The sequence below is a fragment of the Alligator mississippiensis genome, chromosome 5 (assembly GCF_030867095.1).
Source record: "Alligator mississippiensis isolate rAllMis1 chromosome 5, rAllMis1, whole genome shotgun sequence".
NCBI lineage: Eukaryota > Metazoa > Chordata > Crocodylia > Alligatoridae > Alligator > Alligator mississippiensis.
This window is the reverse complement of record NC_081828.1, coordinates 161,882,658-161,899,569: the sequence shown is the minus strand read 5'-3', so window position 1 is coordinate 161,899,569 and position 16,912 is coordinate 161,882,658. Positions and strand designations below refer to the sequence as shown.

General features: G+C 45.2%; 1 protein-coding gene across 1 annotated transcript in view; it reads left to right on the top strand.

Annotated features, from left to right (window-relative positions):
- The window catches only part of HDAC9 (histone deacetylase 9), a 657,492-nt gene that overhangs the window by 625,456 nt on the left and 15,124 nt on the right, over positions 1-16,912 (top strand). The window contains exon 25 of the mRNA XM_059728942.1: positions 4,376-4,529. Coding sequence (XP_059584925.1) covers positions 4,376-4,529 — 154 coding nt within the window. The remainder of the gene's footprint in view (positions 1-4,375; positions 4,530-16,912) is intronic.

Below are 16,912 nucleotides of genomic sequence, written 5' to 3'. Positions count from 1 at the left end.
AGGTGTGCTAGGCTTCAGAATTGCACCTCAGGGACACTGAGAAATCCTGCTTTGGTAAAGGACTGGCTGCATGCACATTACTTTAAAGTCTGCAAAACAACACTGATATCAAATATTTGAATGTTTTAATCTCATTTGTATTTTAGTCCAAGAATGCTTTTCTCCATCTCTGCTTCAAATATACTTATTGATTTACTTATTAGATTTATATGCATGCTGACCTTCCCAACAATGGCCCTGAGGCAGCTTATAGTAAGACACAAGACAACTTATAAAAGCAGAGAAAATATTAAAATAAGATAGATAACAAAACTCCTTAAATAGTACCCCAAGTCTTGCTATCTATATGCCTGCCCCAATAAGAACATCTTACAGTGTTTCTGGAAGATGTCAGGAAAGCCACAAGGCAGACAGAGTGCCAAGTTTGAGGAGTGACTGCTAAGAACCACCTCCCATGTGTTTTTACCAAATAAACTTGGCTTAATGATGGTACTTGCAGGATATTGCTTTCAGTTGAATTGAGGGATCAAAGTAGAGTATAATGGAGAAGGTGGTCCCTTAGGTACTTAGGGCCCAGACCATTTAGAATTGAAGGTGGAAAATTTAGCTTTAACGAAGAGAAAACCAAAATTGTTTCTAAGCAGATGGAATTTGCATAAATGTCTTTGTAACAGCGGCCTAATGTACATACGATAATACGATACATTTGGAAGTGGTATTTCCCATGCCCATATAACGGATAATTTCTAAATAAATTATGCTTTCCAGCTGCAATAACACCCTCTAACTAAACACTTATATATGAAAAATATAATTCTAGGGCACAACAATATACCCAAATAGTTCAGTGAAGGTCAATTGTAAATGTCTATACCAAATGAATGATATAAGCAATATGTTATGATTCCCTTTGTGAATGAAGAGTGCTCCCAGAACCTTGTGGGAGACTTTTCATGCAATACAACACTTCATGCATTAAACAGAAGCGCATATTAAGATTACTTGTTTGCTTTCATAGTTTGTTTTTAGGGGTAATAAATGCCACAAGTTTCATATGTATGAGACGAGCAACATACTTCATTTTACTTCATAAAATCCAAAATGTTCTTATTAGTAAATATAACTGGATTAGTAGCATTTCATATCCCTGCATTGGAAAGTGGAAATGTCAGTTTTGTCTGGTTTCAGCTGTTTGTATTAGATAATTGTTTCAAACAGCTCTATTTTCAGTAGATGGAAGAGATCCCGTGGGTCATTGAATTCAATCCGTACAATAGGAGGCAAGCACGTAATGGTTGAGAAGGTCCACCAGAACATCCACTCTAGCCCTTCTTGTACACCCCAAGCCACAAAGCACCTCTAATACTCTGTAACAGGGGGTGGCAACCTACAGCCTACGGACTAGATCTGGCCCATGGAGCCATTTGATCTGGCTCATGAATGTGGGGCTTTGTTGGCATTTGATGGTGGAGGGCTTCAGCGGGAGCCACTTTCGTGTGCTGCTGCAGGGAAAAGTGCCAGCTGCTGGCACTCTCCATGCTGGTTTGGGAGAAATTAGCAGTGGCAGTTGGGTCCTAGCACCGACCTACCCAACCAGCTCTGACCCAAACTGGTTTACTCTGGCCCACAGCATAAAATGTTTGCTGACTGCTGCCCTATAGAACAATTTATTACAAAAAACAAAGGCCTCCAAAAACTACAATATACCACAGGGGAAGAACAGAAAAAACAAGGATGCCACTGTGAGGCTGAAAGCCTCTTCAATGGCGATGAATTTGTTAGGTAAAATGTTTTCTGACAGTGTTAGGAAGTGGACTGATGGAAATGTGCAAATGAGATACCTCAAAAGGCACAGTGACCTGAATCAACTGTAGAAACTGTGCATGGCAATTAATAAATTGCAAAATCCTAGGTAATCAGATTTTTTTTTTAAATCAAGTTTACCAAGTCTATTAATTTTCAAAGCTGTGCAGAGGATCCTTGCATAAGATATGGTTTTACGTTTTTAAGACATTTTGTTGTAAGCATAACGGAGATTTTTTTTCATGAGCTTGTTTCATGTACCAACTGCTAACTGGATGCTATTCCTCACTGGGCTGCTTCAAGACTCCCTCCCAAAAGACCAGACTTCCTGTTCCCCAGGATTCCTCAGCTACTGCTTAGATGCTGCCACCTGCTTCTTATCCCTATTCTGAACTCCCCTCTACCATTGAACCTGTTCTTACAGTGTAATTCTCAGCCTGGTGAAAGGTGGGGGAAATTGATTTATCATGTGGGAATGGAAGGCAATTAACAGTGTCTTCTAATATGCTTGAATTGGCCCTAACCTTTAGTGCAAGAAAGTCTGGGTTAAAAAGCAGGTGTGTGTGCATGCACACATATGATGTAGCCGTCCCCTCTGATGCTTTTTTATTGTTGCTGCAGGAGAACAGCACAGTGGTGGATAGTTACTAATATTTTATTTTATGAATAAAAGCCCTTGAAAACTCCAGCAGTGAACACGGGTTGGTTTCTTTTATAGGCAAAAGGGGGTATTATTCCCATGCCAACAGATCTGATTTTCTTGCACATCTGTTTCTGCAACACAAACCCCGCCCACCCTGTGAACATTTAGCCCATAAATTATGGGGTTTGAATTGGGTATATATTGCAAAGTCTGACTTTTGCATATAAGTTCTGTGAGAACACTGTGGAATGCCCATATAACTTTTTTATTTTTGTTTTAATGAATAGAGAATATGGTCTCTAAATACATTATTAATACAGAAAATTTTTGTCCTATTTTTATAGAATTTGCCAAGCCCTACTCATTGGGTCTTATGTTGTGTACACAGTTTTTAGCTATGGCTTGTGTGCACTTGGAGCAGAGCTAAGCTTCTAACACTTAATCTCAACTTTGTAGGATATGTAATATACTTTAGATTTTATCCAAAAAAATGTTTTTTTAAAGATCCAGCTAACTACTCAAACCTGTTGATGACTAGATTTAGAAAAAACACCCTTTTGCTGTGTGCTGCTGGTGGTTCTCCCAGACTCACTCATGCTTTCATCTTCTGATTTTATTTTCGAATCGAGATACTTGTCATCTTTATTTGAGGCTGCTGTTTCATTTGAGGAAAAGGATCATATTTTGAACAGACTGAGTACAAGGTCATAAAAAGTAGCATTTTCAAGAGTCTTAGTTCTGAAATGACACTGCCACAATTGGCCCTGTTGTTTATTGAAACCCTTCAGTTATCCTCTGAATAAGCACCTCAACCCAACCCATGTCATAGTTGCCAAAATCCTGCTCCTCTCTCTTGGAAATGATCCCCTATTTGATCCTTATTTATTTAAAGCTCTTGAAACCATCCCAGACAAGTTCCCAGACAAATACCCTTACCCAATTTCTGTCCCAGTTGTTGGCAGCCTCTTGCTAAACACTGAATCAGTACTCATCCAGAATTTCCTTCCAGCCCTCCTAACGCTTCTAGTTTGCAGGTGTCATGCAGCTGAACATTAGGAAGCATTCTATGGGATTACTATACTACAAGGAATACATATGTAAATTCAGAGTTGTTCACCTGGTTACTACTATTTGACCCCAGTTCTTGAATAACATTGCATCAGTCAACAATTTTTTTCATTCTGACTAATCTGCACATTATTTTTGTTTTGCTCAGGAAGCTTTTCAAAGTCTTTTTTTTTTTAAACCTGTGAGGCAAACTGACAACTCTCACACGTTTATTCCACTGGTGTGTTTTTATGCAATCAATTAGAAACATTTATTCCTTATAATATATGACAGCATTTTAACAGCCAGTACATATATGAAAATATTAAATAAATTATTGTTATAGTATGTACCTAAGGTTGAAGGAAAAAGAACATCCAGGACTAACAAATCTGATTGTTCTGGCTACCTAACTCCAGTCCATGTTGGCATTTTTTACTTTTTCCTCCTGAAGTCAGTGCTGTGTGAGTGTTTTGTACAACTGCTTTCATTTTTCCATTCCTGTTTGTTGCAAATGCCTGCACTGGTCTGCAGTAGCAGAGCCTCCAGATAGTAATTCTGTCCTGATGCCCTTTTACCTACCAGAGATATAGCCAATAGTCTGTCTGATAACATGAGTTCATTGAATTGTGTGTTACTCCTTTAGTTTATTACCTTCTGGGGAAGGGTGTGACAGCCCTTGGAATGAGGGAGCTTTCCAACTTGGCATTCTTAGATCCAGAAATATACTTCATTGCAACAGTTTGAGAACACAATTACAACTGCTTACGGCGCAGTGATTTTAACTTATAATCTCTCCACGTTGAGCCCAAGTGATTACTGTGCTCATACCACCGTGCTAGCTAAAATTCCCATTAATTATTATGTGTTGGTTTTTTTTAGGCAAGTACTGGAAGGCAGTGGAGCCGTATGTTGTGCCTGTGGACTGTGCTTTGGCTGAAACTCAGAAACAAGAGAGAGAAGAGACAGAAACTGTTTCTGCTCTGGCCTCACTCTCAGTGGATGTTGAACAGTGTTTTCCTCAGGAAGAGAGCAGGTATGTATACAGCACTGGCAACACAGATGATGAGACTTTCTACTGTTTTGTTTTATTCAGAAGACTACTTGGCCCAGATTTCCAAGAGCATTTGGTAAATTGTAATGATTGGCTTTTCGGGTGTTTGAGACTTAGAAAAACATCCTGAACTGATATTAAAAAAGCAGAGGTATTCTATATTAGTGGATGTCTTTGAAAAGTATGTATGCATTACTGGTTGTTAAGATTCACTAATACTGTATTCATCCTTCTTTCTCTACCCCCAAAAGACCCCTCCCAAAATATTAAAATAGAAAGAACAATACTGAGGTGAAAAAACAAAAGAAAACTCTTGATTGATTGATTAAGTATACATGATTACCATCTCCTTCTGAGAGCACTTGTTTTAGATTTAAATGTACCCCAATTTTTTAAAATTATTTCTATATAGATTTAGTCATGATAGTCTGAAACCACCATGGTGCTACTCCAGTTTTATACTACTAATTGATTTCAGGGTAAAACTGAAGTAACACTGTTGGTTAATCATGCCCAATATGTGCCATGATAAAGATATATCATCACATAAGGAAAATAGATTTTCCCTATCAGCTGATGTTTCATATTTATCTCACAGGACAGATTTGGACATTTAATTAAATAATTAAACAATTACTGGAGCCAAAGTCACTTCATAAAAATTACACTGTGAAGTTATCTATTATCCCATTATGGACAATTTTCTTAAATTTCTTCAGTAGAGGAAGGTCCAAAATGCAGTGCTTCCATTCTGACTTCACTGTAGTGGGGAAAAGGCAACTCATCAGTTCCCAGAGTCTGGGGAGCTGAGCTCTATGACTGGGGTCATCTGACCCCAGCACTCTTTCCTGCCTATGCAGGGGGTCAGACTCGATGATCTATTGAGGTCCCTTCCGGCCCTAACATCTATGAATCTCTCTACAGCAGCACAGAGGGGAGGAAGAGAGATGTGGGAAGGAAAAAGGAGTAATGGGAATGTAGCCAATGGATCCATGAATTATGTGAAAGCACTGGCAGTTGCTGTATTTTGGGTTGAATGGTAAGGTTCTATCATGCATTGACACTTAAAAAAAAAAAAAAAAGGTAAAAGTTTTACAGGTGATGTACATGGTAGGGTACTACAAAACCTATCAGGAAACATATAGGCCACATTGACACATGCAGGCACATGCAGTTTATGGCTCACAAACTACACGTGTTAAATGTTAAAATGTTTGGTGCACTGCTAATTTGGAGCATGGGGGCAAAATTTGCTACTGGGATTTCCTGGTAGCAAAAAAAGAGTGGCACAAAAAAAGCAGTGCAAAGCATACCAAAATAGCATAGACTGGCACAAACAGAGACCTGGTTCTCCAGGGTAACACTCTGGGTGTTGGCCAGGCCTCTCTACTGGCCTATTGTGCCCTTGCTGCTCCAGCACACTGCATGGCATGCAGGGAGCAACCACAAGCATGGCAGGGCTAGCAGCTGCCTGCTGCTGATCCTGCAACACATCTTGGGCCTGTCCTGGCCCCACAGAGGCACCCAGGGCCAGCCGGGCTGCTGGGGGGTGGGGCACAGCACACCACTACCCCCCCTGCTCCTCCCTGAGCCGCCCCCCTGGGCCACCCTCCTCTCCCCCACAAGAGTCCCAGGCTTACCTTTCTCCCAGCAGCAGGAACAGCACCTCTGCTGGGGGATCGGAGCAAACTCTTTACAGGTAGGGAGGGGGAGGGAGGGAATGTGTGGAAGAGGGAGGCGGGGCAGCGCTCTGATTGGCCAGAGAGCTATCTGATGCTCCAGGCTTCAGAGCGCTGTCAGGGTGGACAGGGCTGGGTAGAGTAGCAGAGCTCTGTCCCCAGCGATACAATTGGGCCGGCAGGGATCTGCTCCACACCTGGCTCCGTCCTGAGTGGTGCCAAGTTGGGGTGCATCAATGGGCCCCTCAGCACTTTTGGGGGTCAATCTCAGGGGGGGCAGTGCCATCTCATGCCCTCCATAACAGTTGCCTGTGCCCAGGACCTCTGTGTGAGGGCTACCCAGGCTGTAGCTGTAGGCACCACTGAACAGCACGAGGCATTGGAGTCAGCTGCGGGCAGCATGAGTGAACATGGTGAGGCAGATGGGGGGACTCAGCCCAGGCACCAGGGACACAGCTGGTGGCCAGAAGAGGTTGCTGACTTAGCCATTTGGGGCCAGAAGGCTATACTGCAGCAGTTTGCTCAGGAGAACTGGAACAAGCATATTTACTGGGCAATTTCTGCCCAGATGTCCAAGTAGGGACATGCCAAAATATAGCAGCAGTGCAGGAGCAAAAACAAGGCATTACGCAGGGAATTTCATGTTGTACATGATGCCAACCAGTACTTAGGGGTGGGGTAATCCACCATGCCCTACTATGAGGAGCTGGCTACAATCATTGGCCCTATAGCTATGTAATCCCTCACTACTCCTTCACCTCCATGGGGAGAAGCGGAGCCTGCAGCAACCAGCCCTGCAATCTGGTCCCCAGAGGAAGGGCCCTCCTCCAGGCCTGCAACAGCAGCACCACCCAGCCCATCTGAGGGCAGGTCTGGCTACAGCTCTGGCTCCCCCTCACCCCAACCCGGGGCCCAGGAACTGCAGTCTCCCAGTTAAGGTGACTGCCTGTCACCACAGCCTGGTAAGTCCCACATAGGGTGTAGGGAACTAGAAGCCTCTCCCTGCCACTCCTCTTCCCCTCCCTTCTTCCCTGGGCCACTCCTCCTTGTGCCCTGCATGTACCCCAAGACTGTTTCTGTCACCTCCTTTCTACCTCACCCCTTTACAGGGGCCCCGTTCCCAGCAGGACAGGACAGCCTCCCCCGCTTTTCACCATTCCTATCTAGATGCAACTGGTCCCACCCATGGGGGCAGGGGAGAGGTGGTGGTGTTGCTAGGGCAATGTGCCCATTGGGCCACAGCTCTGCACCCACTGGAGCTGGTGGCCAAGGGCCCAGGGGTCATGGAATGATGCATTTATTCTAGTAGGGGGAAAAGCTGGGCACTGCAGGCTGAGACAGCTGTGACATATGTCCCCAGGAGGATCTATCCAGGAGGAGATGGGCAACGGGGGCCCTTTGGGCAGGAAGCTACCCAAACATAGGGAAGGGAGGGGCAGACCTTGAGGGTCTTGTGTAGGGTATTGTTGCTATGTGGAGCTGTTGGTATTGGGGAAGTTTTGGGGAGATGGGTGTGGGAATAAAGTTGATTTTGTTTTTACAACAGCTACACTGCGTATTTGGTTGCAGTCCTAGCATTGGGCAGGGATGGAAGCCCCTGGACAGGCCACCTGGCACAGGTGGTGAGCTGACCAGTGCCCTACTCAGGGGGGTGGGCCTGCAAATGGGCACTGTACCCAGAGCTTCATGCACCCTAGCTCCTACATGTCACCATTGGAGAGGGTAGTCCTAGCCTGCAACAGTGTTGCTGGCTGGCTCTGCTGCTGGCCCTGGTGGATGCACTGTGATACACAGTGAGACTCCTTGTAATAGGGGCCTTCTCCAGGCCAATCTTATTGTGGCCCGCCCACCTGTTTCTGGACTAACTGCCCACGTTCTTGCCCACCATGCCTTGTTAATTATTTAATTGATCTTAATAAAGCAGGAGGCTGCCCATTTCTTGCCCCGATGCCAGGGGGCGCTATCTGCCGCTCCGTTCCTCCCCTACACCACAGCCCAAGCCTCACAGATGGCATCCACATGTTATCCATATCACTGGCCCCACACTGGGCCCCAGAATCCTACTAATTGAACCCCGCCTGGATTCCTCTCCTCAGGCGGCCTATTCCACCTTCATTCTAGGCAGCATAGTTCCCTAAACTGCTTCCCTCTTACAGGTGTAGTCCCCCAGGACCTTTGGCTACTAGCCCTGGCCCACCTCCAGGCTAGTCAGAACCCCAGGCCCTCAGTTCTTGGGCTTTCCTTGTGGTGGGCCCTCGGCCCTTTGACCCTTCTGGTCCTGGCCCCAGCATTGACCAATCAGGGGATGTCCAGACAGGTGTGAGTCTATGGCCCCACTCTCTCTCTCTGGGGGGTCCACCTTCCAGACCCTACAAAAGGGGTAACCCACCCCACTGTGGGGGCTAGGGTTTAAGGCACCCCGACCCACCTTTCACCAGGGTGGTAACTGGCCTGGCATTTCCTGGGGGCTCCCGCACCACTGAGAGCCCCACCAGGCCACCCACTCCCAGCAGGATACAGTTTTAGGTCGTACCCAGGACCAGGAGCCTCCTATCCATCCCCTGCAGCTCCTCCCTCACCTCCAGATGATACCTGCAGCCAAGCAATGTTTTTGTCTGGCTCCCAGCAGTGAAATGCCCTGCTTATTTGGGCAACCCTGAATCTAAAATGGCTGCCCTAATCAGACACCTGCTGGCTTCTGTCTCAGGCCCTTAAAGTGGCAGGAACAAACAGTGCCCTGCCACACTCCTCCATCCACTAGGGCTCAAAGACCTCTCCCTGGGACTCGCACATGTTATGGAGGACACAGTGGAGTGATGATGTGGGGTATGTGCTGCAGTGCTGGCCCCAGGCAAGTGATGTGGCTCTTCCAGCACCCCTTCACCTGACCAAACACATGCTCATTGGTACATTGGCAGCAGGTAAGGGCCTCATTGTAGCACTGCTACCGAGCATCCAGGTGCATACCAGCCAGGGGAGGAGCAGGTATGCAGCATCCACCATGATCACTGATGGAATGGCACCCTCCCTGATGATCTGGTTCTGGATCCCTGGGGTGAAGATCTGTGCCTCTATCAGTCTGGGGAGTGGTGCAGCACATCAGTATCATAGGCACTCCTAGCCTACCCAGAGTAAGTGTGTGTGAAGCAGCAGTGGTGGTCTACAGTTGGTTCAAGCACCACCAAGTGCGCATCATGCCAGTTGACATACTGCCACTCTCGGCCAGGGGACAAAGGATGGGGATGTGGGTCCTATCAAGCGCCCCAAAACAGTTGAGGAATCCAAGGCCCCAAACCCCACCACCAGCTCCCTAGGTTTGGCCAGCCAGTTGATCCGGTTGGTTGAGACATCCTGGATGGCCCCACAAACATCCAGAACATCTCAGTCAGTGGTGGACTTTCCCCAAAGGACAACAAGAAATTGTTTTTTAGATATATTGGGAGTAAAAGGAAGGCCCAGGGAGGAATAGGACCGCTGCTAAATGGGCAGAAACAATTGGTGACAGATAGGGGGGACAAGGCTGAACTCCTCAACGAGTTCTTTGCCTCAGTGTTCCTAAGCGAGGGGCACGACAAGTCTCTCACTGGGATTGTAGAGAGGCAGCAGCAAGGCGCCAGACTTCCATACGTAGATCCTGAGGTGGTGCAGAGTCACTTGGAAGAACTGGATGCCTTCAAGTCGGCAGGCCCGGATGGGCGCCATCCGAGGGTGCTGAAGGCACTGGCCGACATCATTGCAGAGCCACTGGCGGGAATATTCGAACGCTCGTGGCGCACGGGCCAAGTCCCGGAGGACTGGAAAAGGGCTAACGTGGTCCCCATTTTCAAAAAGGGGAGGAAGGAGGACCCGGGCAACTATAGGCCGGTCAGTCTCACCTCCATCCTTGGTAAAGTCTTTGAAAAAATTATCAAGGCTCACATTTGTGAGAGCCCGGCAGGGCAAATTATGCTGAGGGGAAACCAGCATGGGTTTGTGGCGGGCAGATCGTGCCTGACCAATCTAGTCTCTTTTTATGACCAGGTTACGAAACGCCTGGACGAAGGAGGAGGGGTGGATGTCGTATACTTAGACTTCAGGAAGGCCTTCGATACGGTATCCCACCCCATACTGGTGAACAAGTTAAGAGGCTGTGATGTGGATGACTGCACAGTCCGGTGGGTGGCGAATTGGCTAGAGGGTCGCACCCAAAGAGTCGTGGTAGATGGGTCGGTCTCGACCTGGAAGGGTGTGGGCAGTGGGGTCCCGCAGGGCTCGGTCCTGGGACCGATACTCTTTAATGTCTTCATCAGCGACTTGGACGAGGGAGTGAAGTGTACTCTGTCCAAGTTTGCAGATGACACAAAGCTATGGGGAGAAGTGGACACGCCGGAGGGCAGGGAACAGCTGCAGGCAGACCTGGATAGGTTGCACAAGTGGGCAGAAAACAACAGGATGCAGTTCAACAAGGAGAAATGCAAAGTGCTGCACCTAGGGAGGAAAAATGTCCAGCACACCTACAGCCTAGGGAATGACCTGCTGGGTGGCACGGAGGTGGAAAGGGATCTTGGAGTCCTAGTGGACTCCAAGATGAACATGAGCCGGCAGTGTGATGAAGCCATCAGAAAAGCCAATGGCACTTTATCGTGCATCAGCAGATGCATGACAAATTGGTCCAGGGAGGTGATACTTCCCCTCTATAGGGTGTTGGTCAGACCGCAGTTGGAGTACTGCGTGCAATTCTGGGCGCCACACTTCAAGAAGGATGCGGGTAACCTGGAGAGGGTCCAGAGAAGGGCAACTCGTATGGTCAAGGGCCTGCAGACCAAGCCCTACGAGGAGAGACTAGAGAAACTGGACCTTTTCAGCCTCCGCAAGAGAAGGTTGAGAGGCGACCTTATGGCTGCCTATAAGTTCATCACAGGGGCACAGAAGGGAATTGGTGAGGATTTATTCACCAAGGCGCCCCCGGGGGTTACAAGAAACAATGGCCACAAGCTAGCAGAGAGCAGATTTAGACTGGACATTAGGAAGAACTTCTTCACAGTTCGAGTGGCCAAGGTCTGGAACGGGCTCCCAAGGGAGGTGGTGCTCTCCCCTACCCTGGGGGTCTTCAAGAGGAGGTTAGACGAGTATCTAGCTGGGGTCATCTAGACCCAGCACTCTTTCCTGCTTATGCAGGGGGTCGGACTTGATGATCTATTGAGGTCCCTTCCGACCCTAACACCTATGAATCTATGACTCTATGAACTCAAAAGGCTGGGCCACATATCTGAGGCTGGCAAGCATGGCCAGCCACAGGATGGCTATGGTCACACACTTCTCTGGGGAGAGGGCCAGGCACATCATGGTGTCCTGTTGCTCAATATGAATGTGACCCTTGACATTCTGAATGTCTACACCCAGCATCCATTGTCCCAGGTGGGGAGGACTATGTGCTCCCACCAGTGTTTACTGGTGTCCCAGGCCCAGATGTAGTGGTGGATGCAGGGGGCAATGTCAGGATCTTCATCACTGTCCTCTTCTTTGGTTGGGTCCAGTCTGGCAGCCATGGGGCAGAGGGCAGCACCAGGGGCCAGTGGGATTACCTTCATTCTCCCCAGCAGAAGCAGCTGGTACTTGCAGGCCTGAGCTAGACAGCTCACTTTGGCCCTGGACTGGGCTCCCTGGATGCAGTGGTGCTACTGTGCAGCCACAACTCACTGGCAGCTGGCCCAGAGGTTCAGATGGGCCTGGTGGAGTGTCCATACCACAGCCCAGGTGGTTGTGTGGTTCCTGTCCAGGTCTGGCAGCCATGGGGCCACAGGTTCAAGGAGGCAGATGCTGTAGCAGGTGGCAGCAGGTCTCAACAAGGTGGCAGTCCCACTGCCAGACTGCTGCATTGGGTACAGGGTGCAGGGGACACTTTAGGTCAGGTCTGCTGCTGCAGTTCAGCTAGTACAGGGAGCTAGAGTCCCCAGACACCAAATGGCTGGGCCTAAGCTTCTGGGGGCAAGTAGCCCTGGGATGCTTACCAGGCCACCAGTTTATACATGCCTCCAGCTCCCCACTGGCTGAAGAGTGAAGAGGAGCTGGGCAAGGGCAGTTTGCCAAAAGCAGCACAATGTATTGCATGACAAAGGGCACATTTAGGTGCATGCACAGAGGCACAAATTACCGGCACAAATTTGTGCCGCTACTACTTGTGGCACTACAAGTGCACACCCCTGTATGTGTGGATGTGGCCATAGAATCTTTGGTAGCTGCATTATTTCTCATAATGTAAAAACTTGAGTTTGGCATTAAAGTAAACTGATGCACAACCAAGACACAGAGGGCACACATCTAGTTAATAAATTCGCAATATTTACATAATTACTTTGCTGATTCTGACTGGACTCTATTAAATTATTATTGTCTTTATTATTATTACAAGCACATACTTAAATGTGGAAGGATCTTATTTTTCTGTCAGTAATGGACAGCTGATCTTTTTTTAGCACTGAAATGATAACACATGGCAAAAAATGAATTCAGATATTTAAATTAAAATGTGTAGTAGTAGTTTATTTACAGCTTTTGCTTAAATAGAATAAAATGAATATATATATATATATTATTAGGGTTGTGCAAAGTGGCTAGGATTCAGATTCGGGGAACAGTGATTCAATTTGGTGATTCGAATCACTGTCCTGAATCAATTTAGCCAAATCTGATTTGGAGATTCTACCGCCGCTGAATTGACCAAATCTCTGAGTCAAACGGGCCCCATCCCCTGCCCACTCTCCCAGCCCCGTCAATGGCTGCCCCACCTGGCCCTAATATCCCAGCAGTTAAAAAAAAAAAAAGCCCTAAAGTCACCGGCTCCTGCCAGGTTGGCAGGGGAGGGGTGATCCTTGTTGCCCTCTACTGCCCTGCACTGTATGGGGAGGTTCTACCATGAGCCCACAGACACCCCGATGGCTGCTTCAGCAGCTGGTGAGTGCCGGGCATTTAATTTTTTTTTTTTAAGTGCCAGGATGCTAGGGCCAGGTGGGGCAGTCATTGACGAGGCTGGGAGAGCGGGCAGGGGCCGAGGGGCACTCAGGGGGAATGGGGGAGCAGGCAGGGGATGGGGCCTGGCTTGGGACCCCCATGGACCCCTCCACCTACCTCCAGCTTCCCCCCCATGCCCTACTTACTTGCACGGAGTATGGGCCCAGTTTCTTGTAGTGGCGAGCGAGGACTGCCTAAATCTCCAAACCTTTTTCAGAATCTTTTCTGAATCAATTTGGAAGCTTTGAATCAATTCAGACCTTTTTTATCAGTCTCCTGATTTGATTTGGATTTTGAGATTCAGACGCCAAATCGGGCTGAATCTTCTCTGAATCAAATCGGCAACCAAAGCTGCACACAGCCCTAATATATATATAGGGGGTGTGTGTGTGTGTGTGTGTATAGCTATAACAATTTGTAAAGTTTTATCATAAAATACTATTGATATAATTTATAATTTTTGCTAAAGACATATAATACAATTATGCATTCTACCAGCTTACATAAAATTAAAGCATAGTATATGATTATATAAAAAGATAAAATGAACCAGTGGACAATAAAACAAAGCAGGGGAATTGTATTTGATTTGGGCTCTGATTCTTTGTGCAAGTAATGTAAATACAATTAAGGAGTATAAGACAGGCCCCAAATGGTTACACATTGGCTGCGTCTATGTGAGATGCTGACTGCACAGGAGCTCATTACTACTGCACGGTAGTATCATGTGGCTTGAAGCATGATGTGATGCTACCACACAGTAGTCATGAGCTACTGAGCAGTCAGCATCACCTAAAGCTATTAGGGGATGCTACTGTGCAGTAACTCTGGTTACTGGACAGTCATTTAGTACTTGTTTATACAGAGTACTAAATGACTGTGCAGACAGTGTCTCATGTAGATGCGGCCACTATGACATTACTAATACATCATCTGCATAAAGCAAGACAGAAATAGGGTAATTCAGTATTGTGGGTATGTGGAATCAATTCCTTCTTAACACCTGTTTTAGATCATTCAAGAATAAATTTAAGAAGTAGATGAGCAAGCAAACATCCTTATTATACCCATGTCTTGGTTAGGAAGCCATTGGACAGGGCTATGGCAATCCTGTAATGCACCCTAAAATTTGGGACTATTACATTTTCTTTCTAATGCCTTCTAAAATAATTATATTAAAAATTGTGGTCAAAGTCAGATACTACTAGTCAATTAATTCCTTGAAGATTTTTGGAGGAAGAAGATCAAGGCCAGGGGGCCTTTAAATTTCTCAATAAGGATATATATATTCTTACTTGAGATTCAGAGGTGAGATAATGATCTGTTTGTAGCTTAACAGATAAAATGTCCTTCAGCAAGAAGCCACCATTTTCTTCACCATCTGAGAGTAACTTGTTAAACTTATTTTTTTTTTAAATAAAATAAATCTATCCTCAGGAATATATATATATTAGGAATTCAGCTATTTCTTTTGTCCCTTTGGCTATAATTTGCCAAAAATGTCAGTTATCATTATTTTCCCCTGCAGCTACCAGTTCCTTCCATAGCCTCATTTGATATTATTTTTCATTTCTGTTTATAAAATTTTTATAGTATATGTTAATCTTCTTAATCTGTTGGAAGCAGGTACAGTCACTTTTGGACTTTTTCTCCAAGGCATCTATTAAGTTATCTTAAGCTTTGGTGTGGTCCTTATAAAATAATGTTTTTTTTCACCTATACTGCCTATCCCCAATCAAAACATTCTCTTTTGTATTTTCCAACTGTTAAACATATTATGAAATTGCATCTTGGGGTTCTTGTACTTTGAGAATATGTGATAAGTGGCCTGAGAAAGTATCTTTGAATAGAGCAACACATTTCTCTTGTAACTCATTATTTCATCAACTTCTTTTTTTATTGATTACTTCTAATTTGGCGGCTAGTTGTATAGTTTTGGGGAAGGCTTTCCATAACATTCTAATGGAATTTTTAGAGAGGAAGTGGTCACTTTCTACACATGGCAAAATTTCAAATGCACAACTTCATAATTCAAAATTTTCAATACTTATACCATGTATGTGGTTCTATTAATATATAATCGATCACTGTTACTCACTTAGCTGTAACAAATATGAATGTCCCGGGTATGCCTTTATTAGTTCATCCATTAAACATTCAGATATTCTTCCTGGACTGAATTTCATGAGGCATCACCCTCCTTCATTTCTTATTACATAAAGTTGCTAGAGGGGATTCCCTGTCTTTCATTTATGACATCTTCATTATCATGCATGTTGGTGCCATCAATTCAAGCATTAACACCATCTGCTATTCTTAATTCTGGAAATTAATTTTGGATCATCTCAAAAGCATTATATAACAATTCCCATTTCAAGATTGCATTGGACCTTGATGCAAATGGTGGGAGATAAGCATTATTAAGAATCAAGGGAGGTCTACCTCAAAATTTAATGAGGCCTGCTAGTAGGTGGTTAGAGTCTATTTCAATTTCTAATCCCTCAGTCAGACTGATTGAGATGAGTGTAACCAAACCTCCCTGCAGCTGCCTTTAAATTCCATCTAAATGTGTTAGATAAAATTATTAGATTCCTTCATTAGACAAGGATGTAAAATTCAGATAGCTTTTCTAAGTCTGGAATGTGAGGGCACTATAAATTAGGGCTTGGTAACTCATCTTACTTAAATAAAGCTAAATTTATGCTGTCTGAAATAAAATACAAATAATTTTACACATAAAATTACGTAGTTTATAATCACTAGTAATTGCATTTATGTTATGAGCCTTTCCTAACCTAAAATCATAGGATATTTATACATGTGCTCTGGGAGTGGAGAGGGGGATGTTTTAATTAGAGCAGCTCTCAGAGATGCTGTAATTAAAGCGCCTGGAGTGTCTCACCTATCAGTGTCCCTGCACTGAAAAATGGTGGCGGGGGCACTTTAACTAGAGCTTGTCAAGTGAGTTTTAGTTGAAGCGCCCCCTGCTGTCATTTTTCAGTGTGGGGACACTGATACACAAGAGGCTGAAGTCTGCTGGAGTGTGGTGATTTCCACAATCCAGCAGATTCAATTAACTGAGTCTGCTCCAATATGCTGTAATTACAGTGCATTAGAGTGGCCTCGCTGCATGTGTGTAAGCACCCATAGCAATTGAATAGTAATTCATTCTATAGCTATTTAAGCAAAAGCAGCACTTCTAACAATGTATTTGCTTATAGTTATGTAAATATGTTACCTATTGATAACCTGCTGCACTTTCCACCCATTCTTGACAAAGAATAAATTTAGAGCACAGCTGAAGGGAGTAGGAGAAAAACGGATGTACTGATATGCAGACAAGTGGAATTCATGCGGCTGCCAGATACATTATACTTTGTCAGTTCTGGACTGTTACAAGGATGAATATGTTGTGATAAATTGGTCTATGGAAAAATGGCTTCACTTGAAATGTATTTTGTGGTGCTATAGAGGTTTTTCACCAGAAAACAGTTAAACCTTCGCATGCCTGCGTTGCTAATTCTGTTACCATATTCAAAACACACACAGCAGTCACCCAAAACAAGCAATGCCATATGTGACAGGGACAAGTTTGGTGATATCTCATTAGACCAGGGAGTTAGACTTTTTAATAATTTGGGTCATCATGCTTTTAGTTTTCTTCCTGTTGGATGATCTTATGAGGTCTCTTCCAGC